This window comes from Oculina patagonica, chromosome 5 (assembly GCF_052425735.1).
Source record: "Oculina patagonica isolate OP01 chromosome 5, crgOcupat, whole genome shotgun sequence".
NCBI lineage: Eukaryota > Metazoa > Cnidaria > Anthozoa > Scleractinia > Oculinidae > Oculina > Oculina patagonica.
In genome coordinates this window covers 11,300,448-11,321,769 of record NC_135762.1, presented here as the reverse complement: position 1 = coordinate 11,321,769, position 21,322 = coordinate 11,300,448, and the positions used below count along the sequence as shown (strand labels likewise).

The following is a 21,322-nucleotide window of genomic DNA, read 5'->3' as shown; positions in this document are numbered from 1 at the left end:
GGCAGAAAGACAGATACCAATTGAACGTACCTATTTATTTGATTAAGCGCCCTGGGCGCTTATTAAATTTTTCTACCTTGAAAGTTTGCACTTATTCAAAGTTGGCACTTATTCAAGGTGGGCACTTGTTAAATTTTCACCAGTTTTCCTACCTACAGGGTGGGCGCGTATTCAAGGTGGGCGCTTATTCGAGGTTGGACGCTCAATCGAATAAATACTTATGGTATTTGAATCGTTTGGGGACGCTAAGCATTTGCAAAATTTTGGATTTTTAAAGAATGGCAACTGCGCTAGGCCATGTCCTAGCAAAGAGGGAGTTCTAATAAAAGGATTGTAACATTATATGTTTATTTGTCTTCGACAACATGAATGAAACAAATATCGAAAGTGAAACCAGAATCGCTCCTGATCCGCAGAATCGAAACGATCAAGGAAGTAAGAAATGGAAACGCTGGTAAAGTCTATTATTTGTCAGTATTTGTTCACTAAAAAGTATAGAAAATGAAATGCTGTCCATAAAGGACAGCAAATAACAGAAAAACTAAGAACAGATGTAAAAAATTAACTTACCGTCGCCTTCTTCAAACGTAATGATCGCTTCGTCTTCCTTCTGGTCAATCGAGCTGATATCTCCGCCGCCAGATTGTTTGCGTGATTGAAAATAAATTGTTAATTCTTCCTTTGATATCGTTCTTCCGATTCCTCGAACGTATACAATTCGACCATTATCCATGACTTTAGTCGTTTTGCGATCTAAATGGATAAAAGCGAATGAAACGTGTTCGGCATCATTCAAAACTGAAAGCAGAATACTTTAGCTGATGGGATTCCGAGAATAGACTCGGGAAAGTCCCGACAAGCTGATGTCACGCTTTCAATATGCAGTCAGCGCGGGGGGAGGACTAAAACGAGATTAAATAAAAAAAAGGTTTCGTTTGTTAAAACGTATTCTTTGGATCTAAAGTATACTAGCTGAGGATTTGACTAACTATTTTACAAATACTAATTCTTCCAATGTTTTGAATAATTATAAACTGATGAGCAATGAAACGTGCGCTTTATTCCGTTCCCTACACCTCCCCAGTGAATTACTTTGTTCGTATTCCGGGAAATCTAGCTGGGGATTCTTAGAAATTAACAGTTGCTTTTATTGAATAGAATAAGAAAAATATATTCACAAATTCAGTTTCTTGTATGCTGTGCGCAATGCGATTTATACCAACATGGCAAACGCATTTTGTGTCAATAATCGAAGCATGCTGCAACAATGGAACACAGTTCCTCTAGGCACTGATTCGAGCAGTGTTATTGTTAAAAACCTGTCGCCTGCAACAAAGGAGGATACGATAATTATTCATTTTCAGAAACGAAGGAATGGTGGAGGGGAAGTCGAAAGTGTTCGCTTCTTGAGCGAAGGCGTTGCAGTTGTTACGTTCGAAACGTCACAAGGTTGGTACTTTTGATGATTTTTGTCATGTATACCACCTTACAAATGCATCTGAATAGTAAAAGGTGATGATGAAGACTGCCTTGAGCTTAGTGGCTCATCAGGCCGCAGTTATCCCGAATTTCGTAGCATTAAGCTAGCAACTAGGGGTATTTTCACTCTTTCCTAAATAGTATGCAAGTCCATCGCAGTTTACCGCCCAGCATTAAATTCGCCGGTATCCATTCTCATTCTATGAGAGTATAAAAGTATATTTCGCAAGAATACAGCGTAGTGAACGGTTCAGGGCACTAACCCGGACCGCTCTATCCGGATTCCAGCGCTATAACCATTAGCTCCCATTAGGCCACCGCATCTCCTACGTCGGAATAAGTTGAGTGAAATGGTTGTAGCCGGCAGGCTTTTGTCCGGAAATCACTTCGAAGCATTGCTTCAGACCATGTAGAGACAGCTGATGACATATTACACCACGTTAGATTGCTCGCGGTTAGCTCTTATAATGGGGTTGGGATTTCTATCCAAAAAAATCACGGTCCTGGCAGCTGGTCGTCGGTGGCATAGTGGGGATGAATCCCGCTTGGTAAACCGACGACCCGGGTTCGATTCTTCTTGGTGTCAACTTTTTTTTAACTTAAAAAAAGGTTAAGTGTGATGTTTACTTCATGTATGAAAAAACAAGAAATCTCACATGGTCAGAAGCAATGCTTGGTAATGCTTTCCTTTTGTCCATACCGTGTGTACGAAATGAATTTTGATAACCCGGATGGGCCACGTCCGCTGAACTAATACTTGGTTTTTAATCTCGATCGCCAATTGTAATCATCGCGACGTTAACAATTTCACCACTCACTTTCAATTATCTAAACTTTGAAAATATCATTGCAAATTAAAATCCTTTATTGGCTCACTGCTTTTACATGTAATTGCCATATACTAAACTCGTGTAAAGGCTTTTGATATTTACATACGCATGATAAACGCGGAAGTTGACGAATAATCACTTTCGTTGCATTACAATACAGCGAGGCCCAGTGCACACAAAGATAGGGAATTATCGTACAAGCGTGTTTATTGAGTTATTATTTAATTGTTTGTGTTCGCTCATGGCATCGCTATCAGGCTTAAGCTAAACTGGTATATTGAAAACAATAATTCGCACAAATGGCGTCAAACACACCAAAAATAACTCGGATTTATGCAAATGGCTTTTTTGAATTTTATGGTCGAATTGAATGGCACGAAACAAATCAAAACTGACAAATACCTATTGACGGATATATAATTTATCATATCCCAAATCAAAAACGCGGGTAATTCTCGCTCCAGATAACCAGATATGATTAGCCCCCTTCCCGAGGGAACCTACCCATTAAAGGGATGGAGGTGCTCTCAGAACCCCTAAAAAGTACCAGAATATTGTTTCGTTATCTAAAATCAACTTACAGAGGTCTTGGTCATTTTGATTGTCATAACAGGTTATTATTAACTGTCTCTACAGTTGCTGATTCCGTTTTGACCAGGAGCCACGAAATAGACGGGGTCTTGGTTAAACTTGAGCGGTATCGCCAATCTTGTCCAGATCAGGTAATTAATCTTCACGAGGTGACTATATTTTATCAGTTAACTGGAACTTTTAGTCGGGACTCGATGGTATTTAATCGGAAAAACTTACATTGTCGAGAATTATTTAAACGCACCCCTACCATTAACCGAGTTATATTAAGGTGGCTCAACTGGATTTTCAAGGGGTAACACCGCTCAAGTTTGAGAATTCACTACGTCGCCAATAACAATGCTATCGAAAAACGATCACCACAGTTGTATTAGATAAAGATGAAATTTTTTTATGACCAGTGTTTTATTGACATCGGAGTTGCCAAAGCGACAAAATGACGTCATTACGTTTTTTACTTTCGCTCGTATTGCTCGGCACCAGGAGATTTTTTCGGAAATCGCTCAAAGGAGCTTGTACCACACACAGCTGCCTCGATGTTGGCAAAGTTTGAGCAAATTCTATGAGAGCGTTTTCGAAATATTTGGGGATGAAGTTTTCGGGCCTATAAATACAGTCAAAAACATACTAACGAGAAAATGGGGCAATATCTAAAAAAAACGACGCGCCTGTGAATTGCAATTTCATCTTATAGTAGTTTGATTCCATTTAAAATCGTGTTTAAAATAGTGGTGGGGATTGCTTTGGTCGATTGCGAGAAAAAAGAATTTGATGAGCGTGCGTTTAGGTGCGCTTGCTGCCATTTTTGTTTATAATTTGGTTTATGCCTACATAAAAGATAATAAATTAAAAACCGCTCGATGAATTCTTTTAAAATTTGACAAACACGAGGTTTGTCATCAATTGATATAGCTTGCAAGTTTCAAGCTCATTGAAAACATTTAAGGCAAAAAAATTGGGCTTCCCGTGTACTGATTTTTTCTCGAAGATTTCGTGTTTACAAGCAAGTGTCCTCATTATTCACGGGTATTGTTTTCAAGTGTCATATCTACGTGCACCACTCCAGCAAAAAAATTCATTTGCATTAAACAGAATTCTCGATTGCTTTCCGCAAATTTTTCCGAAGCATACTAATCTGCGTTGGGGTGAGAATAGCAATGACCATATATGCAGAATAATAGCTTTCGTTTTCTGGACAGAGGCCCTTGACATCAATCGCCCGACAAATGCTGTTACAATTTCTTAAGCAATATAAGCATGTTTCGGAAAACTGTTCGGAAAGCAGTCCGCGTCCTATTTAATGCACATGAATTTTTTTGCTGAAGTCGTGCACGTGGATACAATACCCGTGAATAATGAGGACACTCGCTTGTAAACACGAAATCTGCGAGAAAAAATCAGTACATTGGAGGCCCAATTTTACTGCCTTAAGTGTTTTCAATGAGCTTGAAACTTGCAAGCTATATCAATTGATGACAAACCTCGTGTTTGTCAAATTTTAAAAAAAAATCATCGAGCGGTTTTTAATTTATTATCACTTTTGTAGGCATAGACCAAATTATAAACAAAAATGGCAACAAGCGCACCTGAACGCTCGCTCGTCAAATTCTTTTTTCTCGCAATCGACCAAAACAATCCTCACCACTGTTTTACACATGATTTTAAATGGAATCAAACTACTATAAGATGAAATTGCAATTCACAGGCGCGTCGTTTTCTTCAGATATTACCCCATTTTCTCGTTAGTATGTTTTTGACTGTATTTATAGGCCCGAAAACTTCATCCCCAAATATTTCGAAAACGCTCTCATAGAATTTGTTAAAACTTTGCCAATATCGAGGCAACTATGTGTGGTACAAGCTCCTTTGAGCGATTTTCGAAAAAATCTCCTGGTGCCGAGTAATACGAGCGAAAGTAAAAAACGTAATGACGTCATTTCGTCGCTATTGCAACTCCGATGTCAATAAAACACTGGTCATAAAAAAATTTCATCTTTATCTAATACAACTGTGGTGATCGTTTTTCGATAACATTGTTATTGGCGACGTAGTTAATTTTCAAACTTGAGCGGTGTTACCCCTTGAAAATCCAGCTGAGCCACCTTAAAAAAAGATGAAATACTATCAATGAAATGCATTTGACTAAATGAGGTCAACTGCCAGGTTTCTCGTGTCCCCACTTGAAAGTGTTAGTGTAGATCCTGACATAAACAATTTCAATATTTTAAGGTTTTTGGCAAAGTGTCTGGTCGTCTTGATCCTCATAACCTTGGTCTAAGTTTCTCCAACATGGAAGCGATCCTACAAACAATTCACGATGAAGCAAAAGTTGAATGGAAGAAGATATTTGATGGTTTTGTAGTGTCTGGAACATTTGAGCAAATCAAGAAAGTGCACGAATTATTAAACGATCATTTGCAAAAGAAGAAACAGCACAAGGAGTCTACCCAAAAATACAGTTCCCGGCCAGTTGTTAGAGACACCTTCACTATTAGACAGCCCACGGTGGGTAGCAAACCTTCAACTGGGCCAACCAGTTTTCGTACGCCAACCGATTCCATGACGACCATTGACGTCGCTGAAGTGCCAAAATACAACAAGCCATTGACGTTGGAGAACAGCCAGGTGAAAGGGAACAAAAAATACGGAAATATCAGTCAGACCGAAATTAATTTTCAAGAGAAGCTTGCAATATCTGAGACTCGGAAAACCAACGAGGTATGTCAGCCCGATATCACTCGTGACGTTCCACGCCTTCTGCCTGCTAAAGTAACTCATATTTCGAGCACAAACAACAATGGGAAAAAGCAGGACCAACTGGTAACAGAGCCACAAAGTGACGTTAAACATCGACCCACAGCAGTGACGCCATCTGTAAAGAATCAAATGGCCCTTTTTGAGGACGACAAAGAGAAAGGAAGTAAAGCTCGTCATCTCAAGACAGAAGTCGTTGTAGATGCGTTGCCGATTTCACGAGTCTCTGAAGTTGGAAACACGAGTACCACCGATGGAAAAATACAAGTCCGAGAAGAATCAAAACAACACGGTGATGTTAAGGATCGGCAGTTGGCTGTTCGCGCTAGCAATGGAAAAACTAACAGTGGAAGTGAACCTAAACTCCAACGTCTCGCTGCAGGACTACCAAAGCAAAATGAAAGTTGTGAAGACGTACAGTTGGCTCTTCATGCCAGCAAAGGGAAAACTGATAGAGCTAGTGAACCTAAACGCCAACGTCTCGCTGCAGGGATACCAAAGAAAAATGAAAGTTGCGAAGACGTTCAGTTTAAGTCAACTCTGATTAATGGAAACCCTACCGCCGAAAAATCAAGTTCCATTCTAACGGCTTTGGACGAAGCCTGTCCTCAAGAAAACGACGTTTGTTCATACAACGAGACGCCCAAATCAGCAGAGGTTATCAAGAGATCTGAGTCCTCTGAGGACGAAGGCAAATATACCATGGAAGGAAACTACTTCAATTACATTACATCAACTGGTATCACGGTCATGTTGCTAAAAGGAGACATAACCAGCCAGTACGTTGATGTTCTTCTTAGTCCAGCCAACCCAACTCTTTCTCACAAGGAAGGATTATTAAAGCTGATTTTCGAGAAAGGTGGCCAAGAAATAGAAGATCAATGTCTCAGAATCACTCAAACCCACGGTCCACTTGAATACGGTACTACTTGTTTTACATCAAGTGGAAAATTATCATGCAAAGTCATCCTTCATGCAGTTTTGCCGCCATGGATTAACGAGAATGACGATGAAAAGGCATACAAACTTCAGATCCACCGATGTCTTAAAGACGGATTGACACTGGCATCGGGACATAGATACAGATCGGTTGCCTTTTCCCCATTAGGGCAAGATTGGAATTGCATACCCCTTGAAGTCTCAGCAGAAGTTCTCACTCGCGTCATTGCTGCGTTCAGTAAGAGCGTTGGCCCGATGCATAGTGGAATTAATGACTTCCGTATTGTATGTGAAGACGACGCCACTATTGATGCTTTTGTGAAAGAATTTACGTCTTTCTCTCTTCGCGATGAGAAGCCATTTTTTGTGAGTGCAATGTCAAAGAACACACTAAATGATGGAGACCAAATTGTAAAATACCAAAGCGCGGAAAGACATCGCAAAGGATACGATCAAGACGTCTATTCTTCCATTGAAAAAGAAAGATCTGTGGAGCAAATGCAGAAGTCAAATTCATCACCTAAATCAGATTCTCTTTTTGATAAAGAGAGTGGGGAGATTCCAGCAGGGTCACCCAAGATCGAAAGTGCTTCTTCCTCTCAACTTAAGTCTGATTCACCTGAAAGTCCAGCAATCCTGCATGGCATTAGCGAAGCAAATGATGATTCTTTGAAAAACGCGAAGCAATGTCACGAAAGCGCTGTGACCTTCATTTCAAGTAGCTGTATTGAAAGGTCCAACATCCTAGAGACAAAAGCATTAGAACTGCTTGAAGTTAAAGAGACAACCGTGACTGGATTTGAAGAGGAGACATCAAAACGTATAACTTCACAAGATAACACAAAGGACGATTTGAAAGTTTGCGTAATGGAATCAAATGAATTGACAGAAGGAACAGCGGCAAAAAATGCAAAGATGATAACGCCTGAAATCAGACAGGCTGAACTCTTGCAATCTTTTGCTCACAACGAACAAAACGAAGATATTCTTGGCAGTGAAGCACACTACAGTCACGGAAGCGTAGAAGATACTGCAAGTCTCCATCCCTTGCCAACTGGTCAAGAAAAATCAGTGGTTTTCAGATCAAATTTATCTTCGCTTAGAGTGGATGGCAGTCTGCTTGTAACATCACCCACTGTCGAGGCTCTTTTAAATGCAGATCTTCCGCTGGGCCTTCAGGGTTTGCAGATTGAACACGATAGAAGTACGAAAAATAACAATAAAGAAGACCGCGACAAAGGCCAAGAAAGCTTCCTTTCTCTTCACGAGAAGAAAGTCAACTCTGATGAAATTTCCCCTATTGCATCTTGCAATCTAACGTCAACTGATGAGTGCAATAGCAACGACAAAACAGAGAAGCATCCTGAGAAAGACATAAATGAAAAAATGGAAGCAAAAATGGCACCTGCAACAGCAGACACGGATAAGGATACGAAAGACGAATACGAACCAGCCGAACTTGTGAAAAACTATCATTACGGCAACAGAAAAGGTAATTGAAACGCAGTCGTGTAGCCGAAAAAAAAGTTTGAGTATGAGTGAGTTCTCGGGAAAAGAACGATAGTGGCCGCGGCCGCACTTAGCGAGTTAACCGAGTTATTTCCAGTTAATCAATTAAAATTAACCGGGTTAAAAAGATGTCTAGTGCGGCCGCGTATTTGGAGAGTTAATCCACTCTTAACCAGGTTAGCGGTTCCCATGGAAATTAATGAAAGAACAATAGATTTTTTAACTTGGTTAGGTTAATTCTAAACTACCTTTCTAGGTCGTTTTAACCAGGTTAGTGGTTTCTTATCAGATTCAACTATTGTTTTATTTGCCAAATGTGTCAATCATCTCCATGTAAGAGAAGATACTCTTTTCCATCATACGCAAACATGGCTTTCGGACACAATTCGTGGCTTAATTCTATAATTTCCCTTGCTATTAGGAAACTCTAGAACCACCAGAGAAATGCGGATTATTTGGCTCAGACAGGGCTCTCATGGTTTCTGACAGGGGGGGGGGGGGGGGGGGGGGGGGGGAAAGAAACTCGGCACTTTTCTTTGAAGACATAGCAGTGCCTGGAAACGGTGAGAATCTATGTCAATCAAGCCGTTGCTAAGAAAGACGTCACCCAGAGTTTTGTTTTCTCAGAAAGATTTAAATATCAATGACTGTATGAGTGTGAAATGCGAAAAAAAGCAGTTTTTGCGTCTGATGTTTTACGCCGCTGAGATGTTTTTGCATTTTCAGCAAGATTTATCACCTGATGTTTCACGTCACTGAGAATGTTTTGATGGCGTACAACAACAAGCGAAAAATTTGTCACGGTTGACATTTAACAACCAAAAAATTGTAAATAATTTTAGAATCAGAGGAGTTATTTAGTATAATTCGCAAGCCTTACTTTTGCCAGACTGGACACCGTTATCACTGTTTGTTGTTTTGATGTCCGGCAAACTTCAAAGAAACAATCAAAATACAAATAGCTATTGTGTTTTGTGCACGGTTAAGACCAAAGCATGCGAACTAAACAATGAAATTTGTCAAGCTATTCACTACGCCCTTAGCGACCATTCGATAGCTACTGCGCATTCTCGGTTGCCCGGCACCGCTATGTCCCCTTTTTGAGTCAAGTAACAAAGAAAGTTTCTTTCCCCTCCCTGGTTTCTGATGATCTCTTCCGTCTCTTCGCCGATTCCTTGGAAAAACGTGCACTTAAGGATCTTGAAAGCGATTTCGATATGGCGATGAGCCTTAGAACGAATGCTGAAGATCAACATATTCGAAACAACTGGGCTTGAAATTTGCGTAGAACGCATTCGGAATAAATAGAACGGTGTAAGCCGAGAATGCATTGAAATAAATCTTTTAGCAGGAGAAGAAATGAACAAGTAATAGAATTATCATGAAAGCCGACCGTTTTTGCTTGTTTTCAAATATCTTAATCATGACATCACTTCAGTCTGGTCTGATCGTAATGCGGCCGCTAAAAATATTTAACCGAGTTAGTTAGGGTAACCATACTTTAACCGAGTTAAGTTTTGTGAAAATTTTTTACCGGGTTTCTAAAAAATTACCCAGTCAACTCTCTAAGTGCGGCCGCGGCCAGTATTTGGTTCTGAGAGCCCTAAACTGCACGTCGTTAAGCGTGGGAAGCTTTTAAATTTCAGGCTAATTCCATAATCTGCGAAAGAGCGAATTTTAGAAAAATCTGAACTTAATTTCAAATATCTGAAGTAATTTTATTTTTTCCTAGAATAGGCGAGTCAATGAGTTAAAAAATTGAAAATACGTTTGGGAACAAGGGTCTCAGTTTGTTGCTTAGCACAAAGCACCTTAATAATCTACTTACGTTGTAAATTTCCTACACATTTTACAAATTGGAAGTCTTATCTCTTTACTTTCGCTGATATTTTGAAAAAAATATGTATGCTATTTCGATGCAGAATGCGACACTTCAAAACTGTTGATATTGTTTGGTTATCTAACTTCGATGCTAAATGTTTCTGGTCTAGTCGATTTTAATCATGTACGCTAAGTACGTGAAAGTGAAATCGCACGGTGATTTTTATAGATATCCATGTAACTAACATAGAATTAATAAAAAAAAATATTAATTTATTTATTTCTATATACTGTAGATGTCACTGACCGTTTCAATTTCATCTCTAGTATCGACTGAGCGACAAATTACCTTCCTGTGTGCCCTCTGCCAGGACACTGTGGACCATCCAGAACTTACTGATCCTACCGTTTGTGCAGAGCACAAGTTCTGCGACGACTGCATTCTTAAGGCGTTCACTTTCAGTAATAACTGTCCTGCTTGCGTAGATGCATATGGGCTGATAACAACCCAAAGAGGAAACAACGTTGAACACAACCTTACGGCCACCAAAGGTACAGTACATGATCACACACCTCTTTCTCTTTGATCATGACTAAAAAGGCAAAACGCTTTTAGAGTAACCATTCCACAATGTTTAACGAATGGCTAACGCTCTGTTTAACTGAACCGCAAAAGGCGAATGATATAAGCTTTCTCAAGCAATTACAGATGATTTCGACGTAAAAAAACCTGTTCCTTCATAAATTTATCCCGACCGTAATCCATTCTTTTGTAGCTGGCTAACATTTACAAAGAATCTTCACTTCCTTTTGTCCTGTTTAGATTTGTTATCTATATTACCGACCTGTTTATACAAACATTTGATTGCAAGTTTGCTTAATTATTGTTTAGATTATCCTAATGTACAGAAATCTCTTTGATTTACAGTATGTTCTGTAAATTGTGCAAACGTTCTAAAACACATGCATCATCTTTGCATTTTTCTCTTCTTCGTGTTTGACTTGTCGCTTCTCTCGCCTGGCTTTTTAAGCTTTCTTTAAAATATCACCTTGTATGGATTTTTGAGAATAATTTCAAAATTGTTGTTTACACAGTTCTTCACCAGCCAGTTTTCAGACGAAGCTCATCCATAGACCAAGAAGGTAATGACCCTCCCTCGAAAGCTAGCCCAGATCTTCTTCGAGCAAACCAGCCTCCGGGTCAAATGATGTGGAAAAAGTACGAGGACAGTCTTCCAGGATATGAGGGCTATGGCACAATTGTCGTGACTTACATTTTCTACGATGGTTTCCAGAGCGCGGAGCATCCAAGCCCCGGTGAATCGTATACTGGTATGTCATGCATTGCGTACTTCCCTGACACACAGGAAGGAAGGCACGTTTTGAAATTACTACACAAAGCTTTTGATGCTCGCCTGGTCTTCACAGTTTCAAAGTCTGCTTCAGACGGAACTGGCCATGTAGTAATAAATGGCATCGAACTGAAGACGACAGCAAAAGGTGATGCAAGGTAAGACAGCCTCAAAATTTTTAATCAAGGTGTACCATATGGCGTCACGAGCTTTGTAGCTAAGATTAAAAGAATGTATCCCATCCTTATTATTGTGTCTTTTATGGGAGACGCGATGGCGTTATGGTAAGCTCGTTACATTGGACGCCGGTTCGAGAGGTCTGCGCTCGAACCCTGATCGGAGCTGAATGTGCTGTGTTCTTGGGCAAGAAACTTCACTTTTAAATAATCAGTGCCTCTATACAAGAGCATTAATAGGTACCAGAGTGGGAAAACCTAAATCACGCGTGAAACTAGACTTGCCATAAGTCGACCATACGAGTTAAACGAGCAAATCAAGCTTTTGTTTGCAGAGCGGCCGAGCGAGCAACGAAGTCGCGACAACGAGCTACGAAGCCGTAAAAGGTCGTCCCGACGGGCCATAAATTATACGAAGGACTTTATTGAAAGTTCTGCATGAAACCGGCTTTTTTAGCTCAGATATTGTTGTTACAAGGATGTCAATGTCGCTCTATGCTATTTTGTTATACTCAATCAATGTCACTTTCAATTGGGAGTCCTAGGCTCGATTTCCAGCCGTTTTGTGAAGAAAGAACTCCCAAAACGGCTGGAAATCGAGCCTAGTGGGAATCCCGGAAGTCTTTTACTTTTGCAACGTTCCATTTTTATCTATTTATTTCCTAATTCATTTTTTGCAGCTTGAACACAAAGAGTCGAGGAAAAAAAATAACGCCATTATGCCAGCGTAATGATTACTTTTATTGTCACGCAAATATGATCAAATTTATTTGCCAACTTAACGTGTAACCCCTCTAGTTGTGAGCCACAAGGCGTGAAATCTAAGCCTTTACCTAATATTCTATCTTGCAGAAACGGCTACCCAGACGGTGGATATTTGTCAAGAGTAAAAGTGCAACTAGCTGCAAAAGGAATTCAATAATTACGTTGTATACTATACTGCAATACATCATGAGATAACATGTAACAATGTTGCTATTTCGGGTATAATGTAGTGTTAGGATAGACTGTTAATATCCCTTCATTTTCCCGTGTTTTTTAGTAGTTAGACAATGCTAGAAAAAAAATGTAATGTGCATGCTGGTGCGAAAGCGGAAGCGCGAAGGGGTAGGGATTCCATTCGTTTGCCATTCACTATTCCTTTCTTGCAAATTCGGCACCAGCGTTTGGCACTAGACGATCTAGTCTGATGGTTAGCAGGTTGGATTCTGGAAAGAGCAGGAAGGGTCCGAGCGCTTGCTAGAGTCATCATGTTTTAATCTGGGACAAGACACCGAGCACCTTTTCTTTAACCAGGGGCCGGTTGTTCAAAGGGTGGATAACACTATCCACCGGATTAATCGCTATCCAGTGGATAACTGTGAACAAAACATACTACGCAATCCACTGGATAGTGATTTATCCGGTGGATAGTGTTGTCCACCCTTTGAACAACCGGGCCCAGGAGTATAAATGCCAGGGGAAGGGGAGGTTAGGGGGTGGAGAGGAGGGGATAAGCCTGTGATGGACTAGCACCCTATTCAGTGGGGAATTGCAATATTTAACAATTATTCCACGTGCGCGCGTTGGATATGAGATGGTAGATAGTCAACGAGGCGTGTACCGCCGAGTTGGCTATAACGATCTCATATCCAACAAGCGCGAGTGGAATAATAGTTTTATAAAAAACGTCCAAAAAATTGCAATATTTAAGCTCCTCAGCTATTTTCGTTGACGCGTATCGGCTACCAAATTTTGTGGTCAATGGTAAATGATCTCATATATCATTGTCTGTTAACCAATCAAAATGCAGGAATTGCAATATACCATAACTAGTTTTTAATCAGTAAAAGCTAATATATAATCGTAACTGCTTCACGGATATAGGGAGCGGAGTTATTAAGACCTTCATAAAATTTCTAGCGATAGTTTCGTGTTCTATTAGGTTTGTAATAATCACGCCATTGGACATTTGCCATACATGAAGGTCTGTTAGTATTCGCTTTTTCAAGGGACTAACTCGAGTTATCTAAGGTCACCGAGATTCGTGACCCAAATAGTCTGCAATTTAGCTATATAGTTGATGTATTTCGGAGTTTGTATAATTAGCAGTAGAAACAGTGGAAGTAGAAGTAGCAGCTAAAGTTCTACAATAAAGTCTTTCAGTGCACACTCTTCGTGCCTCTTGCTAAGCCTGGTTAGCTCAGAGAACGTCTCAACAATATGGCACATATATGATTGGTGTCATGATTCATTACCACAATCAGAAGTTTGCAGTTTACCTGAGTTTTAGTAGGTTAAAAAGTTCCTTAAAGAAGTAAGCTCCCGGGGGCCTAATAGAGCTTATACTGAATTACTGGGAACTAATTCACTGTAAGATCTCATCATGCACCACTTCATCTGGGAACCGAGTGGCGCATTTTCCGTATGTCACCGTTGTGAGTGCGATTCAAGTTTTTACAAATTGGAAGACATTATGCCCGTGCAACCACAAGATATTATCAACAGAAGTTGTCTCTTGCTGTGCAAAAGAAAATCACAGCACTTATCCAAAGCATCCACCGGTATTAGAAAAAAAAAAAATTTTTTTTCCATTTATGGACTCTCCGTATACTTAATGTAAGAGCAGAATAAAATTCGATTATTTGGAAACACAATAAAGTCGATCAGATGTTTATTGTCCAATATAATAACCAGAACACACATACACATACACACAGAAAACATAAACACGTGATTTCGCTGAAAATCAGATATCACCCCCACTCCTTTTCCTTAAATAATTTAGACATTTCCCTTCCCCTCTCAGTGTGTCACTTTTCACTCTGTTTCCCCCCCTCGTTTTACAAATCCTGATAGCTATTGCATGGTCCCTTATAGTTATTAAAAATGGTTAAACTGCTATATAAACATACTGTACATGATGACAATGCACTAGGGACAAAACGCACAATATATATCAGAACTTCAAAAAGGATTTAAATTGCCTGTGCACGTGCTTTTTATTTATTTATTATTTCACAACCCATTCTTCTCTATCAAAACAAAATATGATTGAACAGCAACAGGCCATACGTCTGCCCATCTGTGTTTCTTGGATTTCGCCACAGTGCATTTCTATGCTGCTGTTTTTGGTGATTCTGTTATGGAAAATAAAACAAGAAATAAATAATTGTCTAAAACGGTTGTTGGGAGGCAATGGTTAGCGCGCTGTACTCCGTAGCGAACGTTTCGGGTTCGAGCCCTAGCCAGGATCGTTGTGTAATGTGCTCGTTGGATAGACACTTTACTCTCACAGTGTCTTTCTCACCCCAGGTGTATAATTGGGTACCTGCGAGTTAATGCTGGGTGGGGGGAGGTCACCTGCGATGGACTAGCATCCCATATACAGGGGGAGTAGAATTACTCCTAGCTGCTTTATGCTATAGACAGCAAGATAAGCTCCGCAGTATGCACCACTTGGCTCGAGGCTGCCTTCTTTTTAAAGGCTTGTACTGCTAAAATATTAAGCGAAGCGCACTGTCTTTGTTTTTGTTTTCCCTGATGGCTTAAAAAAAAAACCATTTTGCACTTGAAACACTGGTGACATAGCAATAAACAACAGCAAACAACAACAAGGACGACAACAACGACAACAGTACTCGCGATTTTTGACTCTGTTATGTTATTTTTCTTGTCGAGTTATTGCAATACACCACCTTTGCCTTCAATCGTATCAGCTTTCATGACATAACTTATGTTAAACAAAAGAACATGTTTTTCAACAGGAATAAGTCTTCAGTTGAGAAAATTCTAAAAGCTGTTTCAACATACAGTTAAGTGAGTCATTAAGTTTTGTTGTGTGTGGCAAAATAAAACACCGTAACGCGAACTTATGCAATCTCTCTTCATGTATTGCGGTATTCATGTCAACAGCGGTATCATTTTCACCTTCGCTTACCGCGTTTCTCTTTCAAATTGCTCTGAGGTGAATAGTGCTTTGTTAATCACCTCCGAGTAAACCAACCAGCGCGCGCGAAAAAATTCTTCTGAACTTAAGAGGGTCTAAACGTATCTTGTTTCTACATGTCTGAAAAGAAAGAAAAACCGAAAATTGCGCTTATTTTGTTGTTATATCTTATTTATTTAGTATTCAACACGTGCAGTAGCTCAATACGTCTACCCATACTACCTTTAGGGATTGGCTTGTGCAGTTTTGTGCTTTTTTCCGACAACGTTTCTCGGCGAAATAGCTGTATACTAAAGTGTGCTAAAGTTTGCTATTTGAACGAATTATTTTAAACGTGTCCCATTATTTGCACGAAAATAAAAACTTTAATGAAGGAGTGCTACCTCTATGTGCACATCTAGGTTTGCTCAATTAAAACTGTAGTTAACCGATCGCGAAATCCTTGAGCATAATTTAACCAGCACCGTATTAATTTTCTAGCACCTAAGTTTTGTGTTATTAAGTTTGACATGTCATCTGTTTTGATCATTTAGCCTCGACAAGTTGTAATTTTGAAAACGGTCTCTGCTCTGGCTGGTCCCAATCCACCACTGACCAGTTTGACTGGACGGTTAGAAGCGGAAGTACTCCTTCTTCTGGCACTGGACCTACGACTGATCATTCGGGTTCAGGTAAATAAAGGATTAAGAGAAAATCCGCCAGGACTTCGAGTAGTTATTGGACAAAATTATGTACCAAAACTATTTACACCTGATTGCAAGCTTTTGTGTTACTGCTTCAAATATCTCATCGAAAGAAATCTTTTCTAACAACACTAAACATCGAAAACAAATTTCGAAGTTCCACTGAATTCCTATGAATCGCTTAAAAGATGTGAGCTTTTGCCCATAGCTTGTGAACTTTGAATATCATTTTCTCAGACTCTGACAAGAAATTGTTGTACCAAAATTATTTCCACGTTTTTGCAAACTTTTGTGTTACTGCTTCAAATATCTAATCAAAAGAAAACTTTTCTAACAACACCAGACATCGAAAACAAATTTCGAAGTTCCACTGAATTCCACTGAATCAACTAACTATAACTATAAAGACGAATTTACAAAATGGCTACGCGTGAGATTTTGCCTATAGCTTGTGAACTTTGAAATTCATTTTCTCAGACTCTAATAAGAAATTGTTGTTGGTGTTATCACGGATAATTACTTACATTTACCTTTTATTAAAGGTAAGAAATAACGCAATAGGATTTAAATTATTCTGGTACTTGATTTTTTTCCAACTTTAATAAATATTACTCGACTTCCTAGTGGATTCCGTCTTAATTACTTTTTCTTGCATGAGTTTACTAATGAAGCCAAACGGAGCTGTAATTTGCCATCTGTTAAAAGTCTGGATAGCTTGTACCCCCACCCCCACCAAACCACGTGGGGTATTCTCATACATGCGCTATATAGGCACGTGCCGCGGGATGGAGAATGATTTTTTCTGAGTCGTTTAAAACTAAAACGGTTCGTTTTGATCTCTGTGTAATCCTTACAAAGGTTTTCTTTCAGTTGATTGTCTAAAACAACGGTGTATAAGCGTCCAGCTATTAAAACGAAAATGATATGAAGTTACAGTAAGGATTTTCATGATACAGAAAAGAAGCAGAAACGACCTGTTCACAAAATTCTTAGTTATCAATAAACCCTTAAATAATTGCTTGTCAATCGTTTGGGTTCGTGACTTAACAAGCGTATCAATATAAAACTTCCTATCATAAAGTGACAACTGTGCTTAGAGCCCTTTGTCCTAAATTTACAGGAGTAGCCCCAAATCCTCCCCAATTACAACCATTTTTCCTTCTTTATCTTTTTGCGACCGACCAAGAGTTTCAAGGGCCCGATCAAAGTATTATAGCTGCATTATTTTATACTTTTAGCCAAAAATCAAGACAGATCGTTCTTTCAAAGAGTAACGCGCGCGATCTCGGTCTATCAGCGGATAAAAAACAATGGGAGAAGAAATCAAATTTGCGGTTTCACGATAGAACACAGCTGAGTTTCTACTAAATATATTTATTTATTTATTTTTGTTTTAAGGGAAATACATTTACATCGAGACATCTTATCCACGCGTTCCCAATGACAAGGCCGTTGTCAGATTCAATGGATATCCAGGCGGGTCTGCTTGTCTATCATTCTATTACCACATGCATGGTTCGAACATCGGTCAACTGAACGTGTACCTTGGAAGCTCCAAGGTCTTTGAAAAGAGCGGTACCCAAGGAAATGAATGGAAGAAAGCTGAATTGTCGATCAATGGACAAGGAGATGTACGTAGTAATTTGTGTTTGACGTCAAGAACTTAGTGAATATTTTAAAAAAAATATGTTAAAAAAGATTTGGAACGTTTCAAAAAAAAAAAAATCAGGAAGTACTGCTTTATTCTAAAAACATCTATAATAAATTAATTTAAAATTCAATTTTTTTTAAAGAACGCTCAATTAGCCCAATCTTTGCTCGGCTGTATTATCTGTATGCCTCTTAATGGGTCTTTTCGAGAATATTGCAGCTGTGGCATGCCTGTGTTAAGTGTAAAACAGGTGCCTACCTTTAATCGGTAGCCAACGAACGAAATGTGATTCGGATAGCTTTATTCTACTTATCGTGGGAGTTAAAATATTTGAATAACATAGCATGCATGCAACTTCAAAAAAAAAAAAAACGTACTCTACATCCTTCTAGCCCTCCCTGCTATGTTGTCCCGAAGAAAAAGTATAGTTAAGTGTACGTCGATACGTTCTGTAAAAAATTGTTTAATATTAACACGGTTTCATCTTCTTTTTTAGATTACTTTCGAAGGGATACGTGGAACCGGTTGGAGTGGAGACATTGCTATCGATGATTTTTCGTTAACAGGGGGGTCATGTGCAGGGGGCGGTGGAAACACCCCGGCTCCACCAACAAACCCACCCAAACCTACTTCCCCGGGTAAGTAGCTCTTATAGGTCAGTACCAAGAGTGAGCAACGTTTAAAAGTCCTATTGATCGACTAAAATATTTTTGGGTTAACCGATAGTCCAATATACAGACAGACGAATTGACAGAGAAAGCTGAGACAGACAGACATACAGACAGATAGACAGACAGACAGACAGACAGACAGACAGCAGATAAAACTGAAGACAAACGGATCAACATTGGGTCAGTCTCCTTACTGCAAAAACTCTTAATTAAAGCAGCCACATAAATGGACTGACCAATTGACGGCTAACTAAAAGTTTCATCGACAGACAGACAGATAGACAGACAGACAGACATGAAGACAGACTGCAGATAAAACTGAAGACAAACAGATCAACATTGGGTCAGTCTCCTTACTGCAAAAACACTTAATTAAAGCAGCCACATAAATGGACTGAACAATTGACGGCTGACTAAAAGATTCATCGACAGACAGACAGACAGACAGACAGACAGACAGACAGACCTAGAGAGTGAGTGAGTGACCCTTTATTTAAACTCGGAATTAAATCAATTTACAATTGGTTTTATAATGTATTTTAATTATTGTCATGCGCTTTTAACATGAGCCTCTGGCTCGGATATAGAGGGCAACCTCATCCCGCGATGACTTTAATAAATTGATTGATTGATTGAAAGCCGAGTAAGGTTTAAAAATTAAAATAGAGTATAATAACACATAAATATTAAAGTGGGACAAACTATCAGTCAGACAGATAGACAGACAGACAGAAGACAGACAGACAGACAGAAAGAAAGGCAGATGGACAACTGGGGTAGTCGAAGTTGACAGACGGACTTCAGAAGAAACAGAAGACTAATTGCTAGGTTCGAAGTGTTACAAAACAATCCATCAGTCCTATACCGTAAAATTCCGGTTATAAGCCCCCCCGCTTATAAGCCCCCCCGGTTATGGCCCATCTACCTGGAAACAAAAAATACATCCGATTATCCCCCGGATTCCCCCCTCTACCGGATGACAGTACTGAACAGGGCTAAATGTTGCTTTATTATGCGTTTTTCTAGTATTTCGTCACCTCCTGTGACACTATTCGAAACGATTTTTTCATTCCGCTTTGCCTCCCGGATTGCCCCTCCGCTATAGGCCCACCCAAAACCCCTTCGAAGTTGTATAGCCCAGGGCTATAACCGGAATTCTACGGTATGTGTCCAAAGGCTTACGTACTGGCAAAAATTGTAGACAGCTTTACGTAGCATCATTCCCATACTTGCAATAATGAAACCAGGATAATCCGTCACCACTAAAGAGGGCTATTCAATGCGCTATCAACTGACTGGCTTCGCCTTAATTTAGGTAATTGTGGCTCCAAGCCTAATGTTCGCATTGTTGGTGGAACCGCTGCTTCACAAAACAGTTGGCCTTGGCAGGCAATGCTTCGAACAACTTCTGGGTTTCCATTCTGCGGTGGCTCATTAATTGCACCTCAGTGGGTGCTGTCTGCTGCTCACTGCGTCAAAGGAAAGTCTCCGAGTAGCCTTATTATCAGGTAAAATTTCCATTATAAAACCATGCCTATAGGTTTGAGCTTGTAAAAAGTACCAAACTATTTTCATATGCCCTGCATTTAACGCCAGGCGGCAATAGCAAGAGCATATGAAATAAATTTAACTATCGTTTCCCTCACTAGAATGGGTGCTCATAGGAGAGTCCATAACGTTGGAACCGAACAAGACTTCAAAGTTGTTAAAATCATCTCGCACTCAAGTTATCATAAACCCTTGAGGTACAGTTACGACATTGCACTGATAAAACTCGAGAAACCGGCTTTGCTGAACAAGGCCGTCGGTCTGGTGTGTGTACCCGATGGAAACAGTCCAGCCATGCCAATTGACAGTTCAAGTAAGAAATGCTGGATCACCGGCTGGGGCAGATTGGCTTCCGGTGGGGCCACTCCTGACATACTGCAGCAAGCTTCGGTGCCTCTTGTCTCAAAGGCCAGGTAGCAATCGTTAGATATTCTGAAGATTAATTAATCCATTATTTGACAAATGAGTATTAAAGTTAATGTTCTTTCCAGTTTGTAATACATCTCTACCCTTAGAAGTAAGTATATTTATGAAACCGTTCGTTCTAGGAGGTGCTGTGGCGTAATGGTTAGCACGCTGGACTACGGATCGATTCGAATTCGGATTCGAACCCTGGCCGGGGCACAGCTTTGGGTTCTTGGGAAAAACATATAACTTTCGTAGCCTCTTTTCACTCAGTTTGAATTTGATGCTGAGGGGTAACCCCGCGATGGACTAGCATCCAATTCAAGGGGGAGTAGAAATACTCCTAATTGCTTCGAACACAAACTTTACCTTCGCTCAGAAGCACCTTTTTTTCAAAATAAAAATTGATACACAATTTCTTTCCATCGCTGTACAGGTGTCTTAAGGGCTATCCTGGACAGATCCACGATTCCATGCTGTGCGCAGGACTGGATCAGGGAGGAGTTGATGCCTGCCAAGGCGACAGTGGTGGTCCATTGGTCTGCGAATACAATGGCAAGTGGTTCATTGAAGGAGCCACCAGCTGGGGTCATGGGTGCGCTGGTCCTATGAAGTATGGAGTGTACGCCAAAGTGCGCTATGTTAAAAGTTGGATTGATCAGACTATGAAGAACAACTAGTTGTAGCATTTCTTCAGTTTCAACTGGTGTGTTAAATAAAATTACATGAAATGCAGTACAAAAGTGTGGCTTTTATTTCATTGTCGTGCTCTTACTTGGCGATTTTAGCGTTTTTATCTTAAGTTTCTCTTTAATTGAAGTAGACAAGAGGATGTCGCTCTTGACACGGGTCAAAGAAATGTTGCATACATATGTTTTTACACTGCCGATGATTTCGTCTCCATTAAATAAGTATTCAAAGTCGCTGTTTTACTATCGAACGATGAAAAATGATCTCTCTGCAACAATTACTACAAGAACGTAAA

General features: G+C 39.8%; 2 protein-coding genes across 3 annotated transcripts; both read left to right on the top strand.

Annotated features, from left to right (window-relative positions):
- The first annotated feature begins 1,027 nt into the window (after positions 1-1,027).
- On the top strand, positions 1,028-13,605 carry LOC144655457 (uncharacterized). 2 transcript variants are annotated; one of them, XR_013571113.1, is made up of 7 exons: positions 1,028-1,449; positions 2,946-3,031; positions 5,130-8,085; positions 10,251-10,475; positions 11,019-11,433; positions 12,304-13,030; positions 13,091-13,605. XR_013571113.1 is itself a non-coding variant. In XM_078515705.1 (6 exons), exons 1-6 carry the CDS (start codon positions 1,224-1,226, stop codon positions 12,371-12,373), a joined length of 3,978 nt encoding a protein of 1,325 aa, XP_078371831.1. In that variant the 5' UTR covers positions 1,028-1,223; the 3' UTR covers positions 12,374-13,605. The 2 variants fall into 2 exon arrangements, 1 of the variants encoding a protein (XP_078371831.1); XM_078515705.1 differs by having other exon boundaries at positions 12,304-13,605.
- A 3,860-nt stretch (positions 13,606-17,465) lies between these two features.
- LOC144655466 (trypsin-3-like) lies at positions 17,466-21,017 on the top strand. Its single transcript, XM_078515719.1, has 5 exons — positions 17,466-17,693; positions 18,210-18,351; positions 19,700-19,892; positions 20,034-20,345; positions 20,774-21,017. The coding sequence occupies exons 1-5, from the start codon at positions 17,571-17,573 to the stop codon at positions 21,015-21,017; spliced, it is 1,014 nt and encodes a 337-aa protein (XP_078371845.1). The 5' UTR covers positions 17,466-17,570.
- Positions 21,018-21,322: the final 305 nt, after the last annotated feature.

What these genes read in the sequence shown, in the direction of transcription:
- LOC144655466 (XM_078515719.1), top strand. Translation starts at nt 17,571, where the DNA reads ATGCATGGTTCGAACATCGGTCAACTGAACGTGTACCTTGGAAGCTCC. An exon ending in CCGAGTAGCCTTATTATCAG is followed by an intron (nt 19,893 to 20,033) that starts GTAAAATTTCCA and finishes TTCCCTCACTAG; the next exon opens with AATGGGTGCTCATAGGAGAG. An exon ending in CCTCTTGTCTCAAAGGCCAG is followed by an intron (nt 20,346 to 20,773) that starts GTAGCAATCGTT and finishes ATCGCTGTACAG; the next exon opens with GTGTCTTAAGGGCTATCCTG.
- LOC144655457 (XM_078515705.1), top strand. Translation starts at nt 1,224, where the DNA reads ATGGCAAACGCATTTTGTGTCAATAATCGAAGCATGCTGCAACAATGG. An exon ending in TACGTTCGAAACGTCACAAG is followed by an intron (nt 1,450 to 2,945) that starts GTTGGTACTTTT and finishes CTGTCTCTACAG; the next exon opens with TTGCTGATTCCGTTTTGACC. An exon ending in ACAGCAAAAGGTGATGCAAG is followed by an intron (nt 11,434 to 12,303) that starts GTAAGACAGCCT and finishes TCTATCTTGCAG; the next exon opens with AAACGGCTACCCAGACGGTG.